The sequence below is a fragment of the Podarcis raffonei genome, chromosome 10 (assembly GCF_027172205.1).
Source record: "Podarcis raffonei isolate rPodRaf1 chromosome 10, rPodRaf1.pri, whole genome shotgun sequence".
Taxonomy (NCBI): Eukaryota; Metazoa; Chordata; class Lepidosauria; order Squamata; family Lacertidae; genus Podarcis; species Podarcis raffonei.
Genome location: NC_070611.1, coordinates 792,968 through 819,995, shown reverse-complemented (window position 1 = coordinate 819,995; position 27,028 = coordinate 792,968). Strand labels below are relative to the sequence as shown.

Below are 27,028 nucleotides of genomic sequence, written 5' to 3'. Positions count from 1 at the left end.
TGACGTGCTTTCGAACTGCTAGGTTGGCAGGAGCAGGGACCGAGCAACAGGAGCAACTGCCGACCTTCTGATCGGCAAGTCCTAGGCTCTGTGGTTTAACCCACAGCGCCACCTGCGTCCCTGGCTTCCACAGTATTTCAACCTAAAAATTCTAATATAAGCATAACTGAGACTTCCATATACCTGTCTTGCGTGTTCAAGTGTTCCATGCAGACTCGCTTGCCAATGACCCTACTTATTTCTAAGATTTATTACCTGCCAAGGTAAAGTTAAAACACCACCAGAATACTTTTTTTTTTAAAAAACCACACAACAAATCAACCAACTCATCAGGTTAATTTACACTTTTCAAGAAGCCTACAAAAATATTTTTTAACTGTCAAGGGTAAGGGTAAAAAGGTGCATCTGCAGCATATGGCAAAAGCTGAATAATGATGATTCTAGACACACCTCTGTAGGGCGTTCTACAATTTTGGAGCTACCACAGAGAAAGTCCTCTGCTGAGCTCTTTGCCACTCCTTGAATTCCCAACCTTAACACCCAGGGTGGTCTCTGGGAAAGGAGGAAGTATTTCAGATATTTGTGGCCCACATCATGCGGGGCTTCAAATACCAATGTGAGCAACCTGAATTGGGCTCAGAAATAAACTGGCACCCAGTGCAGTTGATTTAGAACAGGAGTTATTTGCGTTCTAGAGATCACCCCAGCCAGTAACCTTTCCACTGCATTCTGGTTCAGCTGAAGTTTCCAAAGCATCTTCATTGGCATTGCAATTTGAAGGTTGCAAGACCACGGAGAACAGTGGCCATCATCTCTGTCTTAAAAGGGTCCATAACTAGTGAGCCAGCTGTAGCTGGAAATAGCCACTCTTAGTCAACAAACCCCTCTGGACCTCCAGTGATAGTGCTGGTTCCAAAAGTATCACTGTTAATAATCTGCTCCTTCAAAGGAAGTGCAACCTTGTCTGGAACAGGTCATCTCCTTACCTTTTGGACCTGAGAACATGTAACGCCTCTATCTTATCTGGACTGGGCAAACTGTGATGATTTGGGCAAGGGGTTGACGAGGTGTAAAGCAGGGCTTGCCAAAGGGGTTGGGGTTGGTGGGGGTGGGTAGGTGGGGTTGGCGTGCACAGCTCGTACGTAAACAGGTCTGAAATAATTCAGTTACATACATGTTGTTTGGAGAACCAGACCACAGACCCTTCATACTGGATTAATTAGGTAATAACTGAAAGCACCCAAACATAAGTTATTAGTAGCAATGACAACACAAAACTAACTTAGGTCCTAGAGCAAGTGAACATCGATGTGATATTTTGACTGCCATTTGGTTTACTATCGGAAAGGAATAAGCTTAAATAAAACTCTTTAAAACTGCTTTCTCCTCACCCAATTTAATAGCTCGCTAACACATACCACAAATGAAACAGGTTGTCTTCAAGATTTCCTCTTTTTTTTGTTTTTCACTTCGGAGATCTGCAAATGTATCGATTATGACTCCAAAAATTAGGTTCAGGACAATAATGATGACAATGAAATAAAACAGGAGATCATAGACAACTCGAGCAGCAAAGAGGGGTTCCTGAAATGACAATAATGTTTCTACGTGATGTCAATTTACACCCAGCTGAGAAACATTTACCGGTACTTTGGATCATCTGTGTTTTCAGAGCATCCATTCAGGCCAAGCAATTACATCTTGTTCATTTTATGTTGATGCAGCGGGAAATATGTATTATATTTCCACATTAAAAAATAAACCCCACCCCACAACTACCCATGGTTGTTCTGTTGCATCTGGTTTGGTTTACACTGACGAATTAGCTTGGTGACATGAAAATCTATTAAGTGAATATGGGTATTATCCAGCCAAAGCAAGGAATGGGATCAAGGCACTCCCTTTAAAACACTCCAAATAAAATCGAAAGGCATCTGTCTGTCTATCTATCTAGCATGCATGAGCATGAAGCTACATCATACAAAATGCTTACATCTTTAGAAGGCTTTCGGAGCACATCACCCACTCCACCACCATTTCTCAGGCCCTGGTTCAGAACTGTCACAATACACATTAGCAGAGTGTCACATGTCCTCTCAATCCCATCCTCATCTGGTTCTTCATCTGTGGATGGAACACATGTATGTACATGAAACAGGACTCCACTAAGCTTTTGACTAATGGCAGAACTAGACAAATGTAGAGAACATGTGGTTGCTGCCAAACTGGCAGACAAACACCTCCACTTTCAGTAATGAGTGGTAGAATAAAATGCCTGACATAACATCATTGTGTTGAGAATTTCCCCCATCCCTTCAAGCTAATGAAATGATGTACTGACAGAGAAACTCTCCTTGTGATTATGTAATACCTCCCCCCCCCCTTTTTCTGGACATTATGCAGAGACAGGGCAGAGGAGAGGAGGATACACATGGTGGCTGCTTTTAGGGGCAACTATGTGTTCTGCATATAATCTCATTTTGGTCTAACTAAGCAGCAGATACTTGCACAGGGAAAAACAGAAAATGTTTTGTGAGCATTCTACCAACCTAATTTTAAAGCTGGTATTGTAGTACTACAGTTCTCCTTTGAACATGTATCCATCATTGCTGTTAATCTTGTGGTAGGAACAGTGCCACTTTCTGAGAGAACAAAGAACAAAATGTTGGCAATGGAATGATTTGTTGCAAAAATATATGTACAGGGTATCAGCAGACACATTAAAAATTAAGACAGAAATAGGCTGACAATTTCACATTTTGGAACCAAATTTCGGTTTCAGATATACTCACTTGATCAAGGACCTAAATTTAAATACATTGCAAAATCTGTGGATAAAAGTCTTTTGTTGCTTTATTAATTTGTACGAGACAGCTTGAGATATATCTCTACCTTTGTTTTACTTAACAACAATTATGTAAATAACATTTGAACTCCCAAATAATTGTGTGTTCTGGCTATGATAAAACCTACAAGTCACCAAATCTCTCACTTAGTGTCAGAAGAAACAATGAAAGAAGACTGTTGAGGAAGAAGACTAAAGCACTGGCAGTAATGAAGAGATCAGGGTTTCACATTTACAATATATGACAGGCATTTTACTGTTGCTTCTGCCTAAATTACAGAACTGACATCAAACAGAACTCCATCTAGTTAGCATGAAATATATTCAAAGCTAGAAACAACTGTCAGATATGAAAATAACATCAATTTTTAAAAATCATTAAAGTATTCACAAAGAATGACAAGGAGGACACTGAGCTGAGGCATCATCTTTTTAAATCCAGAATATTTAAAGAGTTTCAAGGATGAAAACATTGTTTGATTCTCATTTATAAATATGCATGGAGTTGAGTAAAACACTAATTTAACATTTCTAAAGTGAGTAAACGACGTATATATCAGCTTTATTTGATCAAACACCTGTTTTGCCTTATGCATCACAAATGATGAATTTGTGCTCAAAAGAAAGGATTTGAAGGAGCAAAGTTCACAAAATGATACTACCCAAATAAGACTCCATTATCTATCTAGCATTCTGTTGTCACTGGAATAGAGATGGATCCTATCTGGAATTAATAATACACTACAGTGGAAACAAGTTTTGCTAGTAGGAGCAATACCTGTGATAGGTGTTCTTTCCACCTCCATGATGAAGTCATCTTTCAAGAACAAGAACCCAACAATGGAGAAGAGATACACAAGGATGAGCGCTAATACTGCAGTCAAAATAATGGAGCGTCCGTTCCGCGTAACACTTTTTATTACATTCAGTAAAGTCTCCTCTCTGTACACCAAGTCAAATAACTGGGGGGGGGGGGGGGACACAACATAAAACAGAAAAGTGATCAGCAGAGCTCCTTAAAGTGGTTGCCACCTGAACTCAAGTAATGCAATAGTGCAGACATTTTCAAACTCTGATCTGGGGGATCCCAGGATCAATTAAAAACTTACAAATTTCTCAATGAGAAAATCAGTAATGCAGAACAAGCTTCTGTGAAAGGCAGGTTGCCCACCAAGATCTATCCTCCCTGCCTATGTGCAGCCATGTGTCTGCTGAGTGTGTTCTAGGATGCACTCTCATTTCTGACTGAGTAATGCAGGGGACTAACAGATAGCTCAGTGCTTTGCATGAACTTAAAAACCACTGCATTAGAGGAATAAGCAGCACAATGATTTCAGCGGGCATTGTCCAGAGCTGGCCCAAGACACCACTTTCTGTCAATTCACATAACTAATCCTAAAGCATCAAGATTTTTCCATGGCATACAAATTGCTTTATGTTAATGATATTAAAGCAATCTTAACACCTGTAGGATTATTTTGTATAGTTTTTTGTTGTTGTTGTTGTTTTATGCGGATGACTGCTTGTTCTTAGCTCTCTTGAATATTGGAAGCAGTTGGACAGAAATACTTAAACCAGCAAGTAACCACCTTCTGTATGGCTCTCTGTTATAATGGGACAACAAAACAGTATGGAGCTTATCATTGCAATCCATCACAAAGAGGTCCTAGGCACACAAGTTTAAAAAGTGGAAGAAAAAAATGGGACTGGATAGACACACCATATGAACACCTCAGAAAAAATATTTTAAAAGAACTCCACCCGAGTACAGGTGCTTTAATCATGTAATAACTAGTAATGCAATAACTATGATTATTAACAAATCCAGTATTATGGGTGAATCATCAATACTTAAAATGAAGATAGTCAAATTGAAACAGGAAGCCTTTAGCTGCATGGTAACAGAAGCAGCAGCTTAAAAATGCTGCAGCTCCACCAGTCTCATTGACTGCCTCATGTAACTACCTACTCTTATGCAGCAAACTAGACCATGGCAAAAGCTTTAAAAAGCTGCCAATGTTCCTACAGCACTGATGGATGCACCAGGGATGTATGGGCTGGGTCAACTGTGAGCAGGAACAAATGTGTTCAGACTCTATGAGGGTTATAACACAGCAAAATGGAGCTCCTCAGCAACCTTCAAAGCCAAGGAAGGAAGGGGAGGTGTCCTGGTGATGGGCGCGGTGGCCTGGAATGGAACTCCCAAGTAAGTAGGGATTTCCCTGTATTCCACAGGGGAGCTGCAGAAAGAATGTGGTTGGTCAAGTGAGCCATGGACTCCAAAAGGTTGAAAACCTCTACACTAAGGGATAAAGACATAAGGCTGGCTCAAAACATTTTGGCTACTCAGGTAGAAAACCCAAATGGCATTCACTAATATTGTATGTTTATTTATTATTAAATTTATATCCCATCTGTGCACTGGATAGCTCAGTTGGCTGATAACACCAACATTGCAGGTTCAATCCCCATATGGGACAGCTATATATTCCTGCATTGAGGGGGTTTGAATATATGATCCTCAGAGTCCCTGTTCTATGATTCTATTATCCAAGGAACTCAAAGTGACATACACACTTACCCCCCTCCATTTTATTCTCACAAATACTTTGTGAGGTACTCTGCCCAAATCCAATTCAAATACATATTACTACACACGGGCTCAGTACCCTTTCATCTCAATAGCACTTTGCCTACTTGCCTAGTAGGCAAATCTGTTACCATGCAGCTAAAGGCTTCCTGATTCATGAGCATGGAACTGATGCTCATGCATCAGATCTGTCCATCTCCTCTGTCACCATGAACAATGCTCTAGATCTGCTGCCTGAGATGGCAGCCTCACCTTCCTTAATGATAAAAGTAATATGATCTAATATTATGACTTCATTTCCAAGCATTTGCAGAGATGCCTTCAATGCATGTGTTGTATTCCACAAAAAAGTACATTCTGCAAACAGAGGTGAATAATACAAATAAGTAGAACATGGTTTTAAGTTCTTGTTTAAAGAAGGAAGAGGGAATGTCAGTTTAAAGAATGATGTTCTTTAAACTTGCATCACTACTATTGCTATTAATCAATGGTATTAAAATATGTCATATTTTTTACCCACACAAACCAATAAGAAACGCATCCTTCAAGGTGTCAATCATCCTAAGATGATTGAATTGTACATCTAAAAATGCAATATGGGTGTGACTAATGACCAACATATGTGGACAAACACAAGCGTCATACAAATAGTGTCAGAACACCAGGATTGGCTGCCATTCCTCTGAGGATCATATAAATGCACAAATTGTCATCTCATCTGTCCTCCCAGTTGAACGACGTGGCCCAGGGAGAGAGGGAAAAATAGTGGAAGTGAACAACTGGCTTCGCAAATGGTGTAAACAGGAACGGTTTGGATTCTTAGATCACGGAATGCAGTTTCTTGAAGATGGACTTCTGGCAAGCGATGGGCTGCACCTTACAACGGTTGGGAGGAATGTTTTCGCAAAAAATCTCAGAAACCTCATCAGGAGGGCTTTAAACTGACTAATGTGGGGGAGGGAGACAGTGCTCCTGAAGGTAGGAGTCTATCAATTGATGAAGATGATCATCCAAATGTCATAGACCAAATGGAGCAAACAGCACGCAGACCTAGTGGTGGGAGGAAAAAATCCTTAAATAAGAGACACGGGGGAATGATTAATGGACTTCAATGTCTGTACACTAATGCGCAAAGCATGGGAAATAAACAAGATGAGCTTGAGCTCTTGGTACAGCAAACTAAATATGACATAATAGGAATCACTGAAACCTGGTGGGATAAGTCCCACGATTGGAATGTAATAATGGAGGGATACAATCTATTTCAGAGAAACAGACCAGACAAGAAAGGAGGAGGAGTGGCGTTATATGTCAGGGATGTGTATACCTGTGAAGAGATCCAAGATTTAGAACCTCAAAGCCAAAGTGAGAGCATTTGGGTCAAAATTAAGGGAGAGAAGAATAACAGTGACCTCATTGTGGGAGTTTACTATAGATCCCCAAGCCAAACGGAGGACATAGATGATGCCTTCCTGGAACAGATGGCCAAGCATGCAAAAGGAAGGGAGATAGTAGTAATGGGGGACTTCAATTACCCGGATATTTGTTGGATGTCAAACTCAGCCAAGAGCATAAGGTCAAACAGATTCCTCACTGGCCTTGCAGACAACTTCATTGTCCAGAAAGTGGGAGAAGCAACAAGAGGAACAGCCATTTTAGATCTGGTCCTAACCAATGTTGATGACCTGGTTAGTGGGGTAGAAGTGGAAGGATCATTAGGCGCGAGTGATCATGCTCTTCTGAAGTTTACTATACAGCGGAATGGAGCAGCCAAGCATACTAGGACTCAATTTCTCGACTTTAAGAAAGCCGACTTCATAAAACTTAGGGAAGTGCTGGGTGAGATCCCATGGACAGTAATACTAAAAGGAAAGGGAGTTCATGATGGCTGGGAGTTTGTTAAGAGGGAGATAGTAAAAGCACAACTTCAGGCAATACCAATGAGACGGAAACATGGAAGGTGCCTAAAGAAGCCAGGGTGGCTATCTAAAGAACTTTTAACTGAGTTAAGATTAAAAAAGGATGTGTACAAAAAATGGAAAAGGGGGGAAACCACCAAAGAGGAATTCAAACAAATAGCCAGCATGTGTAGACACAAAGTCAGAAAAGCTAAAACACAGAATGAACTCAGGCTTGCTAGAGAGGTTAAAAGCAACAAAAAAGGCTTTTATGGGTATGTTCGTAGCAAAAGGAAGAACAAAGAAACAGTGGGATCACTCAGAGGAGAAGATGGTGAAATGCAAACAGGGGACACAGAAAGGGCTGAACTCCTCAATGCCTTCTTTGCCTCAGTCTTCTCCGATAAAGAAAACAATGCCCAACCTGAAGAATTTGGAGCAAATGATTCAGCAGAGGAAACACAGCCCAGAATAACTAAGGAGATAGTACAAGAATACTTGGCTAGTCTAGATGTATTCAAGTCTCCAGGGCCAGATGAACTGCATCCAAGAGTATTAAAAGAACTGGCAGATGTGATCTCAGAACCACTGGCAGTCATCTTTGAGAATTCCTGGAGAACAGGCGAAGTCCCGGCAGACTGGAGGAGGGCAAATGTTGTCCCTATTTTCAAAAAGGGGAAAAGAGAGGACCCCAATAATTACCGCCCAGTCAGTCTGACATCAATACCAGGGAAGATTCTGGAGCAGATCATTAAGCAAACAGTCTGTGAGCACCTAGAAGGGAATGCTGTGATCACCAATAGTCAGCATGGATTTCTGAAAAATAAGTCATGTCAGACTAACCTGATCTCGTTTTTTGACAGAATTACAAGCCTGGTAGATGAAGGGAACGCAGTGGATGTAGCCTACCTTGATTTCAGCAAGGCATTTGACAAGGTGCCCCATGATATTCTTGTAAAGAAGCTGGTAAAATGTGGTCTTGACTATGCTACCACTCAGTGGATTTGTAACTGGCTGACTGACCGAACCCAAAGGGTGCTCATCAATGGTTCCTCTTCATCCTGGAGAAGAGTGACTAGTGGGGTGCCACAGGGTTCTGTCTTGGGCCCGGTCTTATTCAACATCTTTATCAACGACTTGGATGATGGACTCAAGGGCATCCTGATCAAATTTGCAGATGACACCAAACTGGGAGGGGTGGCTAACACCCCAGAGGACAGGATCACACTTCAAAACGACCTTGACAGATTAGAGAACTGGGCCAAAACAAACAAGATGAATTTTAACAGGGAGAAATGTAAAGTATTGCACTTGGGCAAAAAAATGAGAGGCACAAATACAAGATGGGTGACACCTGGCTTGAGAGCAGTACATGTGAAAAGGATCTAGGAGTCTTGGTTGACCACAAACTTGACATGAGCCAACAGTGTGACGCGGCAGCTAAAAAAGCCAATGCAATTCTGGGCTGCATCAATAGGAGTATAGCATCTAGATCAAGGGAAGTAATAGTGCCACTGTATTCTGCTCTGGTCAGACCTCACCTGGAGTACTGTGTCCAGTTCTGGGCACCACAGTTCAAGAAGGACACTGACAAACTGGAACGTGTCCAGAGGAGGGCAACCAAAATGGTCAAAGGCCTGGAAACGATGCCTTATGAGGAACGGCTAAGGGAGCTGGGCATGTTTAGCCTGGAGAAGAGGAGGTTAAGGGGTGATATGATAGCCATGTTCAAATATATAAAAGGATGTCACATAGAGGAGGGAGAAAGGTTGTTTTCTGCTGCTCCAGAGAAGTGGACACGGAGCAATGGATCCAAACTACAAGAAAGAAGATTCCACCTAAACATTCGGAAGAACTTCCTGACAGTAAGAGCTGTTCGACAGTGGAATTTGCTGCCAAGGAGTGTGGTGGAGTCTCCTTCTTTGGAGGTCTTTAAGCAGAGGCTTGACAACCATATGTCAGGAGTGCTCTGATGGTGTTTCCTGCTTGGCAGGGGGTTGGACTCGATGGCCCTTGTGGTCTCTTCCAACTCTATGATTCTATGATTCCCTGCTGAGCTGCATGATGTGAGAATTGAGATCTAACATGAATCAAATGAGTTGTACTTTTCATTCTGGCAAAACAGCCACACTCCAGAGATATACTCACCAGGAAGCTGTAAAAGAATTCATGCACACAGAGTCCCAGCATGCAGACAAGGACATAGGCAACGTGGTAGAGGAAGGCCATATCCATGATGACTGCTCTGTATCCACGAGTAAATGTGCCTCGATTCCCAACAAAGCTCACCAAAAATACAATCTTGTTACAAAGCTGGGGGAGTGGACAAAAATTGCTATGCTTCAATAATCTGAACCATATCTCTTTAGAATATCACACCAGGAAAACAATTTCAAAAGCAAAGTACAGCAGAAATATGGAAAAGATATTACTAGGCAGTCACTGTGTTTTATCCAAGACATTTAGAATACAATATTAACCATATTATTACCATATTATCCCCCCTCTTTATATATAGTCAATCTTCGTTTTACATGGGGGTTACCACTGCGCACACTGGTGGAGCATGCGTAGCGCAGAGGTTTTATTAAGCGGATTTTCCAACTGCACAAATTCCCTATCAGACACCCCACACTAATTTGTGTGGTTTTTTTTAAGGCTATAAGAGTCAATAGTTCTTATCTACTGATCATTCATTTATTAATCTGCCTTAGTTTATTAACTAACAGGTACAAAAAGAGAACTATTTTAAGGGTATTTACAAGGAGGTGACAAAGCATTACTGCTCAGAGATGGAGATGAAGAACTGGAGGTTCTGGCCAAATTGAAGTTTGGTTTAAGTATGGAAACTGAATGCATTCCACTTTTCTATAATTTGTGTACATGCTGTCCCTGCATTTAAGTGCTTAATAATCACATACACTTAGCGTGACCATTTGTCCTCCCAAGTTTTTCCAACTCCACATTATCAACTGTTCACATTTCCCCCCCAACACCACATATTATCTCCAACTGCCCACAAAAAAACCTTGACCTGGTGGGGTGAAGCTGTAATGCTAGCTTCCTGGTAGTTATGTTGCTGCTGTTTACCAGGACAGAGAGAGGTGAAGTGCTGAAGTTGGCATGGTGAGGGCACACCAGCAGAAGCACTGGATTGACTCCACAAGTGTGCCTGCACTGCGCTGACCTCCCTGGCTCCTTTGCTTCCCAGTAAGTAGCAGTGATACAGCCACTGGGACATTAGTGATGGGGCTCCACCCCACCAGTCAAGCAGCTTTTGACTAGGACAAAGCATTGCATCATGGAAGCTACTACACTGGCAGTTAGAGCTGTTTCTGTTTCAGCAAAGGATCCCCATGCCCAGTTTGGTGGTTCTACAGATCTCAAATGAGCGAATGGAAAGAAAATCATATCACAGTTTAATTTCAGGGTTTTAAACTCCATACTGAAATGGACAAAGTAGGCCTAGGAATGTGCTTGCAGCCCAAATGTGTTCGCCCTTCCCTTTTCTTTGAGTTGAGGCTTGAAATTGAACAGATTATTTGTATGCCCTACTACCTTAGTTTTTTAATGGCCCAAGATGAATGGAAAAGAGACAAACAGCCAACTTTATAGATAAAGTGATTATTGGAAAACTCATTCTGAATCTGAGCAGACACGGGTTAGAGCTCAATGTTGAGCCTACCAAGTGGCGATAATGACAGCGAAGAGGACCTTCTTCACTGCCTCTATTGCATCTGCAGAAAACAGCAGCAGGAGACTCCTTCAGGTGGTTCACAATGTAACAGAACCACCTGTGTCATAGACATGGTATGGACCCCAAGATCTCCTGCAATGATTTTGCAGTTTTTTGCAGATAAAGTTGCTCAGATTTGGAAAGAGGTAGACTCTACCATAGGAGCAGGGCCCAGGCGGGAGAGTGCTAGAGTCCTGTCCATTCAAGTTGCACGGGGTCAGTTCCAACCTGTTACCTCCGAGGATGTGGACAGGTTGCTTGGACAAGTGAAACCGACCACCTGTCTCCTTGATCCTTGCCCATCCTGGCTCACAAAAGCAAGCCAGGAAGGACTGGGCGATGGGCTCTGAGAGTGGTGAATGCTTCCCTCTGTGAGCGAGCCTTCCCAGCCATGCTGAAAGAGGCAGTTATTAAACCGCTTCTTAAAAAAACATCTTTGGACCCAGACAATATGGCCAACTATTGCCCAGTCTCAAATCTTCCATTCTTGGGCAAGGTGATTAAGCAGGTGGTTGCTGAACAACTACAGGCACGTCTGGAGGATGCGGGCCATTTGGATGCCTTCCAATCAGGATTCAGGCTTCATCATGGGACTGACACTGACTTTGTTGCATTGGTCAATGAACTCTGACGGGCCAAAGGTGAAAGCTGTTTCCTAGTTCTGCTGGAGTTCTCAGCGGCCTTTGACACCATTAACCACAACATCTTTCTGGATTGTCTAGAGGGGCTGGGACACTGTTATACAGTGGTTCTGCTACTTCCTCCTGAGCCGTGTCCAGAAAGTGGTATTGGGGGATGAGTGTTTGGACCCGTGGGCTCTCACTTGTGGGGTGCCTCAGGGATCCATCCTCTCTCTGATGATCTCTGATGCTTTTTGTTATCTACATGCAGCCGCTGGGAGAGATCATCAGGGGGTTTGGGCTGGATGTTCATGAGTGTTCATGCGGATGATACCCAGCTCTACCTCTCTTTCAAATCAGAACCAGTGAAGGCGGTGAAGGTCCTCTGTGAGTGCCTGGAGGCGGTTGGAGGTTGGATGGTGGCTGTTGATTGATGTTGAATCCTGACAAGGCAGAAGTACTGTTTTGGGGGGACAGGAGGCGGGCAGGTGTGGAGGACTCCCTAGTCCTCAATGGGGCAACTGTGCCCCTGAAGGACCAGGTGCACAGCCTGGGAGTCCTTTTGGACTTGCAGCTGTCCATGGAGGCACAGGTCAATTCTGTGTCCAGGGCAGCTGTTTACCAGCTTCATCTGGTATGCAGACTGAGACCCGATCTGCCTGCAGACTGTCTTGCCAGAGTGATGCATGCTCTAGTTATCTCCTGCTTGGACTACTACCTTTGAAGGTGACCTGGAAACTTCAACTAATCCAAATGTGGCAGCTAGACTGGTGACTGGGAGCAGCTGCCGAGACTATATAACACCGGTACTGAAAGACCAACATTGGCTCCCAGTACGTTTCTGAGCAGAATTCAAAGTGTTGGTGCTGACCTTTAGAGCCCTAATCGGCCTCGGCCGAGGATACCTCAAGGAGCATCTCCACCCCATTGTTCGGCCTGGACACTGAGGTCCAGCACCGAGGGCCTTCTGGCGGTTCCCTCACTGCGAAAAATGAAGTTACAGAGAACCAGTTACAGAGAACCAGGAAGTTACAGAGAACCACTCAATAGTGGCACCCGCCCTGTGGAACACTCTCCCATCAGATGTCAAGAAAATAAACAACTATCTGACTTTTAGAAGACATTTGAAGGCAACCCTGTTTAGGGAAGTTTTTAATGTTTGATGCTTTATCGTATTTTTAATATTCTGTGGGGAGTTGCCCAGAGTGGCTGGGGAAACCCAGCCAGATGGGCGGGTTGTAAATAATAAATTGTTGTTGTTGTTGAAGTACTTACGTTAGCAGCACCAAGAAGGATCAATGTAGGCCCAAGGCCAATAGTGTATATGGACCTGAGCATTACAGACACCAGAAATGGGCGAATACCAACAGGTTTAGGGAAGAAGAAAAGCAGCAATGTACATATGCCTACTGCTATCCAGAGAAGAACTGAAAATAACGGAGAAAGTGTGCCTAGAAAGAAAAAGAAAGAAAGAAAAAGTCATTATAACTTTTTAACGTAAAAACTGTATTACTGATACAATACCAGTGTCCTGTCCAACTCAGTATGTATAGGAAAAATTGTATTTACATATTTATACTTTTTCAGTCATAATGATGTAGAAGATAAAATGAGCAAGATGGCAACAAGGCTAGGAGCCCTTTTCTTGTGCTTTTAGTAGTGTCTTGATCTGCAGACGTTTTTTTCCTGCAGTGAAATGATTTCAGCAGATCAAGCTGTGGCAAAAGCACTAAACAGGCCGGGCCATTCCCAACTGCAGGTGGGTACCTATCCTGTAGGTAAGTGAGTGTGGTTGTTTCTGGAACACAGTCAGAATCCAGGATCTGTTGAGGAAGCGACTAGGCTCTTTACACCAGTGTTTCCCAACCTTTTCCCAACCATGGCCCCCTTCCGACCTAGCTTCCAAAGGGGGGTGAGGGCAGCTGTCTCCTCAAATATGTAAAAATCAATACAAATTAATACAAATCTTAGGTTCTGCCCCCACCCCCCAAAAAAATTCTGGCTACACCCATGCCTCCCCATCCTACGGGTAGAAAGGTAGATATTTAAATGTTTTGTTTGTAAATAGAACATGTTTTATTTATATATATATTAATTTATACAAAATACAGTTACATAAAATGATAGGAACATAATGAAATATTGTTGAAGCAGGAAAACATAGAATCATAGAGCTGGAAGGGACCCCAAGGGTCGTCTTTCGAGTGCAAACCCCTCCAGCGTAGGAAACTCAGCTAAAGCATCCCTGACAGATGGCCATCCAAGCTCTGCTTAGAAACCTCCAAGGAAGGAGAGTCCAGAACCTCATGAGGGAGATCCATCTTCCATGTATTATAAAAAGTAAATAACACTTATGTGACCCCAGTTATTTGACACAGAGTGGGAAAGCTACAGATACAGTCCAAAAGGTGCACAGGGAGTTCTGTATATATGGGGAGGGGGGAATTAAAAAGCTAGTGGTCCTCACTGACTTCGTGCAAAAAAGATATTGCTATCTGGAGGAGTCCTGGTTGCCTAGAAAAAACACTATAGCCCCACCCTTAACCTTACTCCCATAAAACCCACTGAACTCAGTGCGGCTTTCTTCTGAGTAGACACTCCATTCTTTGCTACAGTAGATGCAAGTCAGCAGCACCAGACGACCCCACTCAGCTAGACTCCAGCCCACGGGGTGGACTCCAGCCCGCACCTTGAAGAGCCAGGCCGACGCTGCCGATGGGCCCTGCGCTCCTTGGCAACATCCGAAGGCCCTGATCTGCTTGCATGGATTGCACCCCATGCCTTGCAGAGTCAGGCCCAGGCTGCCACCAGGCCTAGCACTGGTGGCAGCAACAAGCAGCTCTGGCTCACCCAGCCCTACCCATTGCCACCCCACCACTGCACTTACCTGACATGGGGGTTCTGGACTGCAGGCTCTACTGGTCAAAAGGGGAGCCTCAGCAATCACCCTCTCCCACCGGAAAGAAATCAGGATTGATTGGCCAATCAATCAGGATTTTTAAAAAAGAAGAAAAAATGTTCTTCTTCACTTCCCTCTGTGGTCCCCATGCCTCATGCTGTGGCCATTTATGCAATTTTTACCTGTGGCCCCCTTGAAACATCCTGGGACCCCTGCTCTAGGAAACACTGCTCTACACCGCCATCCCTGATGTGCCTTGTGCTGTGCTGTAATAAATAAACAAAAACTGCAAACTTGGACTAAGGTCAAGAGAATAGTAGAAGTGGATACAGTATGGACTCATGCATGCTTCGGTTCATAATAAAAGTAGAAGTGGATATGTTTATGTGTTGTCATAGTTTGCAGGAAGAAGGAAGACCCTATTGCCACAAGCTGCAGACTAAAGCTGCTTTTAAACATGCTATGTTAAAACTTTGCTAAAGGTATTGATAAAGGGATATAAACCCTTCTACCTCTCGGTCATGGAGTTCATAATGAGTCCAGTTAGTAACATGTGAACCACCATCAGTGGAGTGAATCCGGTTTCAAGGAGAAAAACGTGTTCCTCATTAATACTTCCTGCACCACACTTGAAGATTACAAACACTCTTATTGGCAGGCTGGCTCAGCCAAGGATTGAAGTGGAGTGACCTGGAGTCTGACCTATCCTTTCAGCCCATGTGGTGCTGAACAGGCGATGTCATAGCAACAAGGGATCACAGCTCCTGAACCATCAATGAAGCAGTCAAATGAAGCAGTTTTTGTCCCTTATGGTCTTATCCTCACAAGTATCCCAAACACTTGAAGATGTTGGAGAGAGAGAGAGAGAGAGAGAGAAACTGAGCCTAGGGCTTGCCGATAGGAAGGTCGGCAGTTTGAATCTCCGAAACAGGGTGAGCTCCCGTTGCTCGGTCCCAGCTCCTGCCCACCTAGCAGTCCGAAAGCACGTCAAAGTGCAAGTAGATAAATAGGTACCGCTCCAGCGGGAAGGTAAACGGCGTTTCCGTGCACTGCTCTGGTTTCGCCAGAAGTGGCTTAGTCATGCTGGCCACATGATCCAGAAAAACTGCGGACAAACGGCAGCTCCCTCGGCCAGTAAAGTGAGATGAGCACCGCAACCCCAGAGTCGTCCGTGACTGGACTTAACTGTCAGGGGTCCTTTACCTTTAAGTAAAATAAATCCCTGCACACAGAAATATAGTACATCAGAGAAAAGGCTACGTGTGTGTGTGTGTGTGAGAGAGAGAGAGAGGGGGGGGGGAGAGAGAGATATTACATAGTTATATGCAAAGAGCATTCAAACAGGCAACCCCCCCCCAAAAAATCTTCCAGCTGAAATAGAGCTTTCTAGAAAAAAGCATTATTACCACTTGGCATGTATATCTAATCTGGCTCTTACATGCATGTTTTTAAAATTCTTTTTTTGGGAGGGGGCAGGTGAGACCCTCTATTCATGCAGGCATTAACATTCATCTGCATGGTTGTCAGGCTAATCTTAACTCTTAATAAATAAAGCTGCCGCTTCAGTGATGATGCAATTCCCTGTTTTGTACTCCATCTAACCTTTCCAGCCCTATTCAGTATAATTAAAAGTATGTGAACAATTGACATGGGTACGGTTAGCAGTGATTAAAACATGAGACATGTTCTTCCCCTCCCCCAAGAAAACTAGTCCTAAACCAGAAGAGGTATTTCCTGTGGAGAGAATCAGAACTTACAGGGTTAAGAAGTTCTGAGTGACGTCTCACATTCTGAGGCGTGGTTTAGTATACTGAGGGGAGTGTTTTCCTGTGTCTCTCAGTGTGTGTGTTGCTCCGTTGCCGGAGAGGAGCAAGATGTGTGCTCTGTCACCAGGAGAGTTATGAACTGTTGTTTTTACACAAATAAAGACTTTGCAAGATAAGGAAGACACCGTGCGTTAAGCCTGATTTATTACGCACACACAGCAACTGCTTCTACGCTGCGTATACACTCTGCTACAGTAGCTGTGAGGAGTCCTTTGAAGCAGAGCGCTGGGGCGGAAGCGTGTGGACTCCGGGAGCTGGAAAAGCTACAAATCAATCATCGCATAGGTTATGGGGGTTGTCAGCAAACGCTTTGAAGCAGAGACTTGCAAAGACGTGCCTGTGTGTGTGGCCAGCTGAGGAGAGAAGCTGAAGCCAGCTGGAGCTGTGCCTAACGTTTGAGGCAGAGAGCTCACTGGGAAGATCTGGTCTGCCGAACCGGGTGCTGGAGGAGTTACGTAAGTAAGCTGGGCCCCGGGGGAGAAGATGGCAGACAGCCACGAATCGTATGCAGTCCCTTTTGAAAAGGTGGAAGGGAAGAAGCCCTGGGTCGCGTGGCAGGCACTGGAGACGGCATGTCAGGCCGCAGTGGGAGCCAGACCAGAGGGGGCTAGAAGCTGCCCAGAGGGAGCACCAAGCCCAGAAGGGGCTGAGGGACGCCCAGAAAGCCCAGTGGGGGCTGGGACTGTGTTGGGAGGCTGTTGCAATGCTTCCACACGTCTGTGTGATGGGCTGTGTGCTGGAGAGCGACTGAGAGCGGAGAAGAGAGAAGCAGTGGCAAGCTGTTCCTCTGGAAGCTGTGCACCCAGGAGTGGGGTGCAGGCCAGGCAGGCCATTCCAAGGGTCTTGAGAGTGCCCAGGCTGTTTGGCAGGAGCTGGAGAGGGTTTGCAGAGAAACCACAGCGGAAGCCAAAAGCCACGGCCCCAGATGCAGTACAGCCTCAAGGAGGGCTGCTGGCAAGGTTGGGGGGGCAGAGAAGACCAAAGGCAAGTTTGCAAAGTTTTCCACTCGTCGTTGCTTTGTTTGCAATTCCCCTGACCATCTGCGTCGCTGCTGCCCACAGAGAGCAAGGGAGACAGGGCAGGATGTTTCCAAGGTCGCTTCCCATGGGAACCAGCCGGGTTTCCATGGCAACCAGTCCAGCAAAGGAGGCAGGCGTGGGAAGGCGCAGAGACGACGTGACTCACGAGGGGGAAGAAGGCGCTTATCAGCTATCTGCTTCGATGGCGGTTTTAGAGAACACCTGCAAAGGCCCCAAGGACGGGGGCAGCGGGAAGTCTGTTGCTAAGGCAACAACGAAGGACAACTTCAGTGAGGAGAGAGTGCTGCGTTGGGTTGTGGACTCTGCTGCCAATAGGCATCTCGTGACTGAGACACCTGGTGTCAAGATAAGGAACTGCAGGGCTGTTTCAACTGGGAAAACAATTGTTTTTGCTGATGGGTCACAGAGACGTGTAACCAATGTTGGAAATGTGTTTGTTTCTGTTTTGCAGGCACAGCTGGAAGTCTACGTGTCGCCAAGTATAAAACATTGTCTTTTATCTGTACCTTGTCTCTTACAGGAGGGGTATAAGGTTTGTTTTGAAAAGGATGTCTGTACAATTTCCAGAGGGGGGAAACAACTAGTAAGTGTTGAGAGAAATCAGAACAACCTCTTTGTTCTGGAAACACCTCTGGAGGGTGAGGGGAATGCTGGGAAAGCCACCATTCACACTCATGTTTCGTGTGCTTGCATGTGGCACAAGAGAATGTCACATGGTTCCTGTGAAGACATCCAGATGTTATCAGAGTGCACCAAAGGGTGCAAGGTAAAAGAATGTGGTGAAACTCTACGGTGCAGGGCTTGCAGGAAAGCCAAGATCAAGGGATACAGTTATCCCAGGGTGGAGAGAGTAACCACAAAGCCTTTTGAGCTTGTGCACGCAGACCTTTTTGGTCCCATGCCAGAAAGTCTGGGAGGTGCCAAGTTTCTGCTGACGCTGACAGATGATTTCTCTCAGAACTCATGGGCGTTCACGCTGAGAACGAAGGAGGATGCAACGCAACTGATCAAAGATTGGGTTGCTGAGGTGGAACTACGGTTCTCCACCAAGGTGCAGGGGTTCAAGTGTGACCGAGGTTCAGAGGTCACTGAGTCTGCTCTAAAGAGTTTCTTTCGCCAGAGAGGGATACGTCACAAGGTGACTTCTCCTCAGGAGAGGGGCGTGGCAAAGCTTAGGAGTAAAGCTCTGGTTCAAGCATCAGAGATTCTACTGTGTGACTCTGGTTTGCCTCAAAGTTTTTTGGGGGAGGCGGTAAAGACGGCCAATTTCACGATGAACAGGTGCTACAATTCAGTGGTAGGTGACACCCCGTATTTCTTGCTCAACGGACAGAAACCGCAGCTGCATTTCTTCCGTTCGTTTGGTTGCAGAGCCTGGGTGCCTGTACCAAAGTTTCAGCAGCAGGAGGGTGGCCCAAGGTACCAGGAAATGATGTTCTGTGGGTATGAACCTGCGACAAAGGGGTGGAGGTTTGCATATCCAGAAGGTGATCAGACCAAGCTTCTGATCAGTAAACATGCTGAGTTCTGTGAGCAGGATGGTTGGGCAAGGCGCAAAGCGAGCCCTGACGTTCACTCAGATTGTCTGTCTGAATCTGAGGAGGAGGGAGAGCCAGATGATGGGGACCAGGTCCATGATCAGGGTCAGGAACAGGGTAGGGCGTCTCCACAGGTTGTTAAAAGAGTATCCAAGAGTGAGCCTTAATCTCCTGTTAGAATAATGGAGAAAGCTCACAGACGGGTCAAGTCAGAGGGGGAGTCGTCTGATGAAGAAGACGCACTTGCTGGCCCCAGTGGGTCAGAAGAAGCACCCCAGTTTGTGCCCAGGCGGTCATCTCGGGCAACAAAGGGAATTCCACCTAAGAGGTTTCAGGTCACCAATGCGTGGGTTGGTTTCGCACAGTGCGAACCTGAGTTTTGTGAGGAGGTTCAACAGTTGCCTGACAATGATGCCAGGAAGGAGCGAAAGGCAGTGGGGAAAGTGTTGAACACTCAGAGGTCTGTAAATGTGTGTTCACAACTCCTCTCAGAAGGTGATACAAGAGGGGGTGTGGAGAGAATCAGAACTTACAGGGTTAAGAAGTTCTGAGTGACGTCTCACATTCTGAGGCGTGGTTTAGTATACTGAGGGGAGTGTTTTCCTGTGTCTCTCAGTGTGTGTGTTGCTCCGTTGCCGGAGAGGAGCAAGATGTGTGCTCTGCCACCAGGAGAGTTATGAACTGTTGTTTTTACACGAATAAAGACTTTGCAAGATAAGGAAGACACCGTGCGTTAAGCCTGATTTATTACGCACACACAGCAACTGCTTCTACGCTGCGTATACACTCTGCTACAGTAGCTGTGAGGAGTCCTTTGAAGCAGAGCGCTGGGGCGGAAGCGTGTGGACTCCGGGAGCTGGAAAAGCTACAAATCAATCATTGCATATTTCCCTTTGCTCCCCGCTGACTCTCAGGACATGCCCACACATTTTAGGTGCTGAGCTTAACCTATTAATTCCAAGAATACTGGAATTAATGTACTTCCAAGAGCACATGATGGGAGTTATTCAGCTGCACTGAGCTGAAGAAGGCAATCAGAACACATGACAGGAGCAAATCATATGCCTCGGGGGATGTGAGCATCTTAATGAGCATGTTGGCGCAGAACTTTCTGAATGACACCCAAACTTCTCACTTAACAATTATTAGCACCCTTGCCATATCTGCTGCCCCAAACATCACAAATTAAGATCTCTCACTTTTAAACACTTGCAGACATTTTAAAAAACAATTTTTATTGCTTTTTAAACAAATACAATAACCATTAAACGCTTACCCAGCAGTATAGCTAATCGTGTATGTTATCCATTGTCTCTAGACCTACACTTACACATTCAACATTCAAACATATTACTTCATGTAACCTCTCCACTGAGAATATTGAGCAATTGGTACTGCATAAGAAGGTCTTGATTTTGGTCATTAACATAGCTAAAGAAAGGGGTCCACGTTTCTCTATACGTTATGCCTTCAATTGCCCTCCTCAACCTCGGCCCTCCAGATGTTTTGAGACTACAATTCCCATCATTCCTGACCATTGGTCCTGCTAGCTAGGGATCATGGGAGTTGTAGGCCAAAAACATCTGGAGGGCCAGAGGAAACCTGGTTGAGTGAGACTCTCAGACATTGCTGTATCCCAGATATTATTTCCCCCTATGTTCAGGGGTATTTCAGCCTGGTTCTTCCATTGCTGAGCTATCACTAATTGTGCTGCGGTCAATAAGAAGCCTACTAGTTCACTGTGGCACAGGGTGGAGCCTAAATCTATTTCCAAAGATAGTGGGGCTAAGGCAGGATTTGGAGAAAGGGGTTGCCCTGTAATTGTGGATATAATGGAAATTACTCTCTTCCAAAAGTTTTTAACATAAGGGCATTCCCACCAAACATGAATAAATGAACCAAGCTTTCCACAGCCCTTCCAATATAAAGGGGAAAGGGAGGGATTACATTTTGCCTCCCTTGAGGGAGGCCTCTTGTTAGCGAGCGGAGATGGTTTTAAATGGGGAGTGGTGCAGATACCCATTACCTTTCAGTTGGGTGGCCTAAATCTAATTCCTATACAACTGAAGGCTTCTAGCACCCCCACCTGCACTTCCTGATATACAGATTGCTGTATATTTGGGAAGCGGCACCTTTCAGGGCATATGCTGGCCTGCTGCATAAGGATTCAAACAAAGGAAGTGTCTGTAGGCCCTCTGCCCTGCACTCCAAACGAAGTGTTGAGCCTGAGCTACTTGAAACCAGGTAGTATGAGTGCCTTTTAATTTGCCTTGCAGTTCCTCTTGGGAAATTGCTTTCCCTCCAGGAAGCAGGTCACGGATTGTGGAAATGCCTACGTCTTCCCAATCCTTGAACAGCTGATATTTATTTGTGTATCTAAAAGCTGGATGATCCAGGAATTGGACCACTGGTGAAGGGCCACTGTTTTGCTCCATGTTCTCCACACCATCAGTACTGATCTAGTAAATGGTTTGCCAATCCAATCCAAGTTTTATTACGGCAAAAGCCAGTGACACTAAACACCACAAGATCAAACAAAAAGAAATCAACAACAACATCAGAAAAGGAAAGAAAAAAGGATTACACAAGGGAACTTCACAGTGTGCCATTCAACAGAAGAGATTTACGCTAAATGGTTTGCCTATTTTCCTTACTTCCTTCAAGGACAAAGGTAAGAAGGGGCAGCCTCTCATTGAAGGTGTCAAAGGGACATTGTCAAGTTGGACCCAAGGGTCCTGTGTTCTTCTGCTGAGCAATGGGATCAAGGATTTGATTTGAAAAGCAGCACAGTTTAACATTAAGTTAGGCATTCCCATCCCATGTCTGTAAAGAGTTTTGTTTCTTATCCTAGATTTTTTGCCTCCTGACACATATGCATTGAGTTTGTTTTGCCATCTCTTTAGCTGAAGAAGAGGGATGGGAATAGGCAAAACGTGAAATATATATATAAGAAATGAGGTAACACTGGCTCCAGGTTTATGCTGGGTTTTGAAAATTTAGAAATGAAATTGCTTACCTTCATCGCCATCATCTCCAAATGGGTAGAAAAGAGCTACTGCTAGGTTGATGAAAACGGCCAGATTGAAAGATATACTCCCCCAGAGGGAAATGTGCCGGGAGAACCAGAATAGAGCTGGATTATCTGGGGAGGGAAGAGCAACATTCTGACAAGGAGGCAGCAGAATTATGATCATCAAAAAATAAGAGTTTCTAGAAGTGATGTGATGTAAAATCTCCTGCAATTAAGCAGTAAACAACTAAAACATCTGTGGGCACCAGGGGGTTTGAAATGAAACAAATTTAGGCTCTGTTCTCACAACGAAAAGAGGCCCTGGGCAGCCAGTGAAGGTCATTAGACAAGAGGCAGCAGAGGCAGCTGCTGTGTGGTGCTGGCTTCCCACCTAGATTTGTTGTTTTATTTACCTGTGACATCACATGTGAGTAAAACTACACATTACGGAAGAGAGGGGTGAGTATGAACCATGGAGGCCAAGTCACTCAGAGACCAAGAAAGGGGGAAAGGTATCCAGGAGGGCCTAGCCTAGGCTTCAAGCCCATTACCATGAGGGAAACAACTGAGGCTAAATTGTAGATTTATACTTGTAACCTGCTTCAATGCTACTTTGGCAATTAAGCAGTATGTACATAGATAAATCAATACTAGATGATTCATCAGTAGCGGCCGTGCGGTGGGCTGGAGCCCCCCTTGACTCTGACAATGTTGCAGCTTCACCTAGGTAAGGTGGGAGAGAGGAAGGGTGGGGACAAGGTCAAGGTTGGTAAGGCAGTCATGTTGGATGGGCTCTGCTGGTGCATCCTGCTCCATGGCTCTCTCCTACCACACCAGCCACTACTGATATGTATGCAAATTTATTTCACGGCAACTACATATCTATACCCTGTAAAATCTAATGAGATTTGCTGTAGCCAATCAGACACAGTGTTGAAACTGAAGGGAACCTATACAAGAAACTCTAGCATTCCCTGTGCACAGGCAGGAAGAATCAATAGGATACGGCAGGCACAGATTTAATTTCTATACAGTGCTCACCTTCTGGTTCTTTCAGAATACAGTGGTACCTTGGGTTATAAACACTTCAGGTTACAGACTCTGACAACCCGGAAGTAGTACCTCGGGTTAAGAACTTTAGCTCAGGATGAGAACAGAAATCACGCAGCAGCAGTGCGACAGCAGCGGGAGGCCCCATTAGCTAAAGTGGTACAGTTTCAGGTTAAGAACAGACCTCCAGAACAAATTAAGTTCGTAACCAGAGGTGCCACTGTACACCTCCCTTCCTCCAGGGAAAGAAATATGCTCATGGAAATCAATGGTGAAAGGTAGGATTTCAGCACACCTGCAACTGGACAGTCCTTCCCAAAACAAAAGGTAGCAGCAAAGACAGCAGTCCCTCGTCTTCCTAACGCATGTGTTATTTTGTGCTTTAGTTTTTAAATATGTAAAACAGCAATGCACCTGCCTGCAGCTCAGGCTTCTGCATATACAATCGAGTTAATATTTGGCATAAAGAAACAACCCTTGAGGACCAAGGCCATTTTTTTGCAGCATACCTGCTAAATAACAATAGTCCTCAGAATCAAAACTAGAGAACTAGAAGGCCTTAGGAGCTTCATATATTTAAAATCATCAACTGAAAATTCTCTAAACACTGCTGGACATTGGGACAGAGCTTCCATCATGAGAACAACTTGAGCGTTGAGGGTTATGGGTTAGACTTAAGGGTTGAGGCATGTACACATGGACATCCCTTTGCCTGTTCTTATATACCCTCCAACATTTCTCCAATGAAAATAGGGACATTCCACTCCATAATGATAATTTTACTATTTATACCCCACCCATCTGACTGGGTTGCCTCAGCCATTCTTGGCAGCTTCATATGAAACATTAAAAAAACCTTCCCTATACAGGATTGCCTTCAGATGGCTCAGGGGTGGGATAACTCCATACCCTCCAACATTTCTCCAATGCAAATAGGAACATCCTAAGGAAAAGTTCCGGGATCAAATAAAAAACTGGGATGGCTTCTCTAAATCAGGGATGTCCATGGAGGATCTGGTCTTAATACCCCTTTCTGCACCAAGAACCAGACCCAGTAATGATGATATAGTATCCATGTAAAACTGGTATGATACCTGGGCATAATGTATTAATTAAAGTCACTGTTGAAAGGTTTGGTCAGGGTACATACTGGAAGCTGAATATAAATCTGATGACCACACATGCAAGGTCTATCCACACTGTCTGAGAAATTATGCTGACCATTTTGGATTTGCTTTTTCAAAGAACTTGGTCACCACTGGCTCATTTCCATCTAGCTGTGAGTCCTGCAAGTCCTAGTGGAATCTACACACATATAAAAAAATGCTGTGAAAATGCTTTAACATTTTGAAAAATACATTGAATTTTGCATAGCTCGGTTGCCATCTAGTGTCCAATTTGTATATTTCACTTTACAACACATTTAAAACGTTTTACTTGCAGCTGTGTAGCTGAGTCCCTGGTCTGTGCTTCTCTGTCTGGCTCATATTGTTTGTTTTGCCTATTAGTATTAGTATGACTATTTGTTTAAAATGTGTTCTGTTTTGTAATGGTTAATGAATTATCTTGAATTTTTTTTTATTATTCCTTTTGTTGTGAGCTGCTTTCAGCATGGTTTTACCATGAAGAAGTGACATACAAAAAACTCAAACTGATGATGATGATTCTTATCATGCTCCTGGGGATGACATAAAATAATAAAGCTTTTCTAAAGTGCTTCACATACATTATTAACTTAGTATTCTTTATAACATGCTTGTAAAGTAAGTTAGCATTATTATCCTCTAATTATAGATGCAAGTTACTGGCTTGCCTCAGTTCATTGCTAAGGTGATAATTGAATCAGCGTCTTCTCATAACTACTGAGCACAGCAATTTCAGATAGACACACACACACACGGGAAATTAGAAATCCTGTCATGATTGGGTGCTATTCATTAATATTCCATACAAACTATCCCACATAGACAGGTATTGACACTAATTGTCACTGTTCTTTATGGAGAGAGATGTGCTTGTTGTCTTCAGGTAGAAACTTCTGAAACAGAATCTGCATTTAGAGTCAGTACAGATCAGCTTTTCAGATTTCACTTGTCACTAAGCACAAGTTGTTGTTGACTTCTGGATCTAAAATGCTTTGGAGCCATGTCACATGAGTGTCTCCCTTTTTTTCTACACAGTATCACATGGACACACAGAAATTCTGATCAGAATGCTGACATACACTGCTTGATCTCAGAGAGTGGGACAAACTTTGGTTTACATCTTGTGTGAACTAGGCCAATAGCATGTAACAAGCTCACAAATTATTGTACTTACTCCTGATTTTCTTTTGCCACTTCATTTCATTATACAGATCCTCTGTCTGTTGGAAAAAGTCATTTACTTTGCTTCCTTGTTCATCTCTCTCGGTAGTATTGAACACACGGTACTTGGATTCATGCGTGAGGAATTCACAGATATTTGGCACAGGGAAGACTATTTGTTCCATAGTCCTATCATGACGGACGATCTGCAAATATATGTTTCTCACTCAGATGCATACAAGGTTTGAATATCATATATAAACTGATTCTTGCTTCTATGGGCTGAGGAAAGGGACAAATAAGATGATAGATACAGCTAAATTCTATCCATCTTCCAGACAATGTAATTTGGCACAGTTACAGTTTGTCTACAAGCAGGAAAGAGGGAAATATTAATTTCAAGGGTAGCAAAGTGATTGTGGTACCTACTCACATACAAAGGTGGTCTCTGCATCTCACACATTGTGCTACACTGACCTGGCTAGCATGCAACACTAAGCCAATAATGAGAATTAATGGAGAGAATTCACTTACCAAGAATGAGCAAATATCCAGAGCTAAGAAGTATTTTGGTATAGCATTGCGTTTGAACTTGGGCTCATGGTTTGTCTCATTCCAGATAAATCATGAATGGTAAAGCATGATTTGGCTTGGTATTACATTTGAACTGGGCCTCTGTATATTGAGAGGGGATAGAGATGAGCCAGAGGTTCTCTCTAATGTGTGGCCCTGAATGTCTAAAAAGCAACATGCTGACTGTATTTGTATGTAACATTAAATCATGGTTTAGCACTATGTGGAAAAGCTGTGGTGAGTCCAACAAAGCACCAGGTTATCTGCTTGCCTCTTCAGAGCAGCTATGAGGACTTCTGCCCTAGAGGCTCTAGAGACTAGGACTGAAATGGTGTCCCTCCACAAACTTTAAAGTGTGGACCAAGGTTTATCAGCTGGAATACAATGCTACAGTGAGAGCTGAAGTACAGGAAGGACATATATTATTATGCAGGATGAAGTCCTTCTGCACTGATTTGTTTACTTGCCAGGACAAATTTTCCCCACAATTAGCATTCAGAACCTGAGCAAATAGTCTCAGCGTTTTGCCATCTGAACACTTAATCAAGAAGATTGTGCCATTCCAGGTCCTACTGTCAACACCTGAAATTTAAGGTTTGAAAAGTGGCTTCAGTTTGGGCCAAAACTGATACACAAGGCAAACAATTAAAATGTCCCATTAAATGCTAAATTCATTCTATACTGATGCAAATGATTCAGTTTTGACTATCTTGATAAATGGGCACAACGCTTTCTCAACTGCTCAAGCTTCTTGATGCAAGTTAAAACAGCAGTTTTAAACCTGCACCATGGCGCTGCCATGAATGCCTCACTTGTTCTCTTATAATGGAAATGGCGCCCACTTGAGAGGTGAGTTCTAGCTGAAGAAAAGCCCTGCTAATCACTAATTAAAAAATTTAAAAAGAGAATAACTCGTTAACGTCTCTTAATCCTTTCAAAATCCACCTAGGCTAGTGGCCACCACCAAACCTTGTGCTGGTAATTTCTAGATTGTGTGCTGTGTGAAGAAATACAGTATTTATCTGTGTATAAATCAGAGTTATTTTATTAAAAAATTATGCTAAAAATTGGGGGTCATCTTATACATGGATAGTGTA

The 27,028-nt window shown here is 43.8% G+C and overlaps 1 protein-coding gene across 8 annotated transcripts in view; it reads right to left on the bottom strand.

The window, feature by feature from the left end:
- Nucleotides 1-27,028, bottom strand: part of ITPR2 (inositol 1,4,5-trisphosphate receptor type 2) — a 311,529-nt gene that overhangs the window by 18,642 nt on the left and 265,859 nt on the right. For 5 of the 8 annotated variants that reach the window (XM_053405136.1, XM_053405141.1, XM_053405137.1 and 2 more), the window contains 9 exons: nt 25,372-25,564; nt 22,009-22,134; nt 14,771-14,854; nt 12,965-13,140; nt 9,482-9,646; nt 3,624-3,807; nt 2,550-2,642; nt 1,994-2,124; nt 1,419-1,584 (listed from right to left, as the gene is read on the bottom strand). In XM_053405136.1, coding sequence (XP_053261111.1) covers nt 1,419-1,584; nt 1,994-2,124; nt 2,550-2,642; nt 3,624-3,807; nt 9,482-9,646; nt 12,965-13,140; nt 14,771-14,854; nt 22,009-22,134; nt 25,372-25,564 — 1,318 coding nt within the window. The remainder of the gene's footprint in view (nt 1-1,418; nt 1,585-1,993; nt 2,125-2,549; nt 2,643-3,623; nt 3,808-9,481; nt 9,647-12,964; nt 13,141-14,770; nt 14,855-22,008; nt 22,135-25,371; nt 25,565-27,028) is intronic. The other 3 variants (XM_053405142.1, XM_053405139.1, XM_053405138.1) reach the window with 3 other exon arrangements.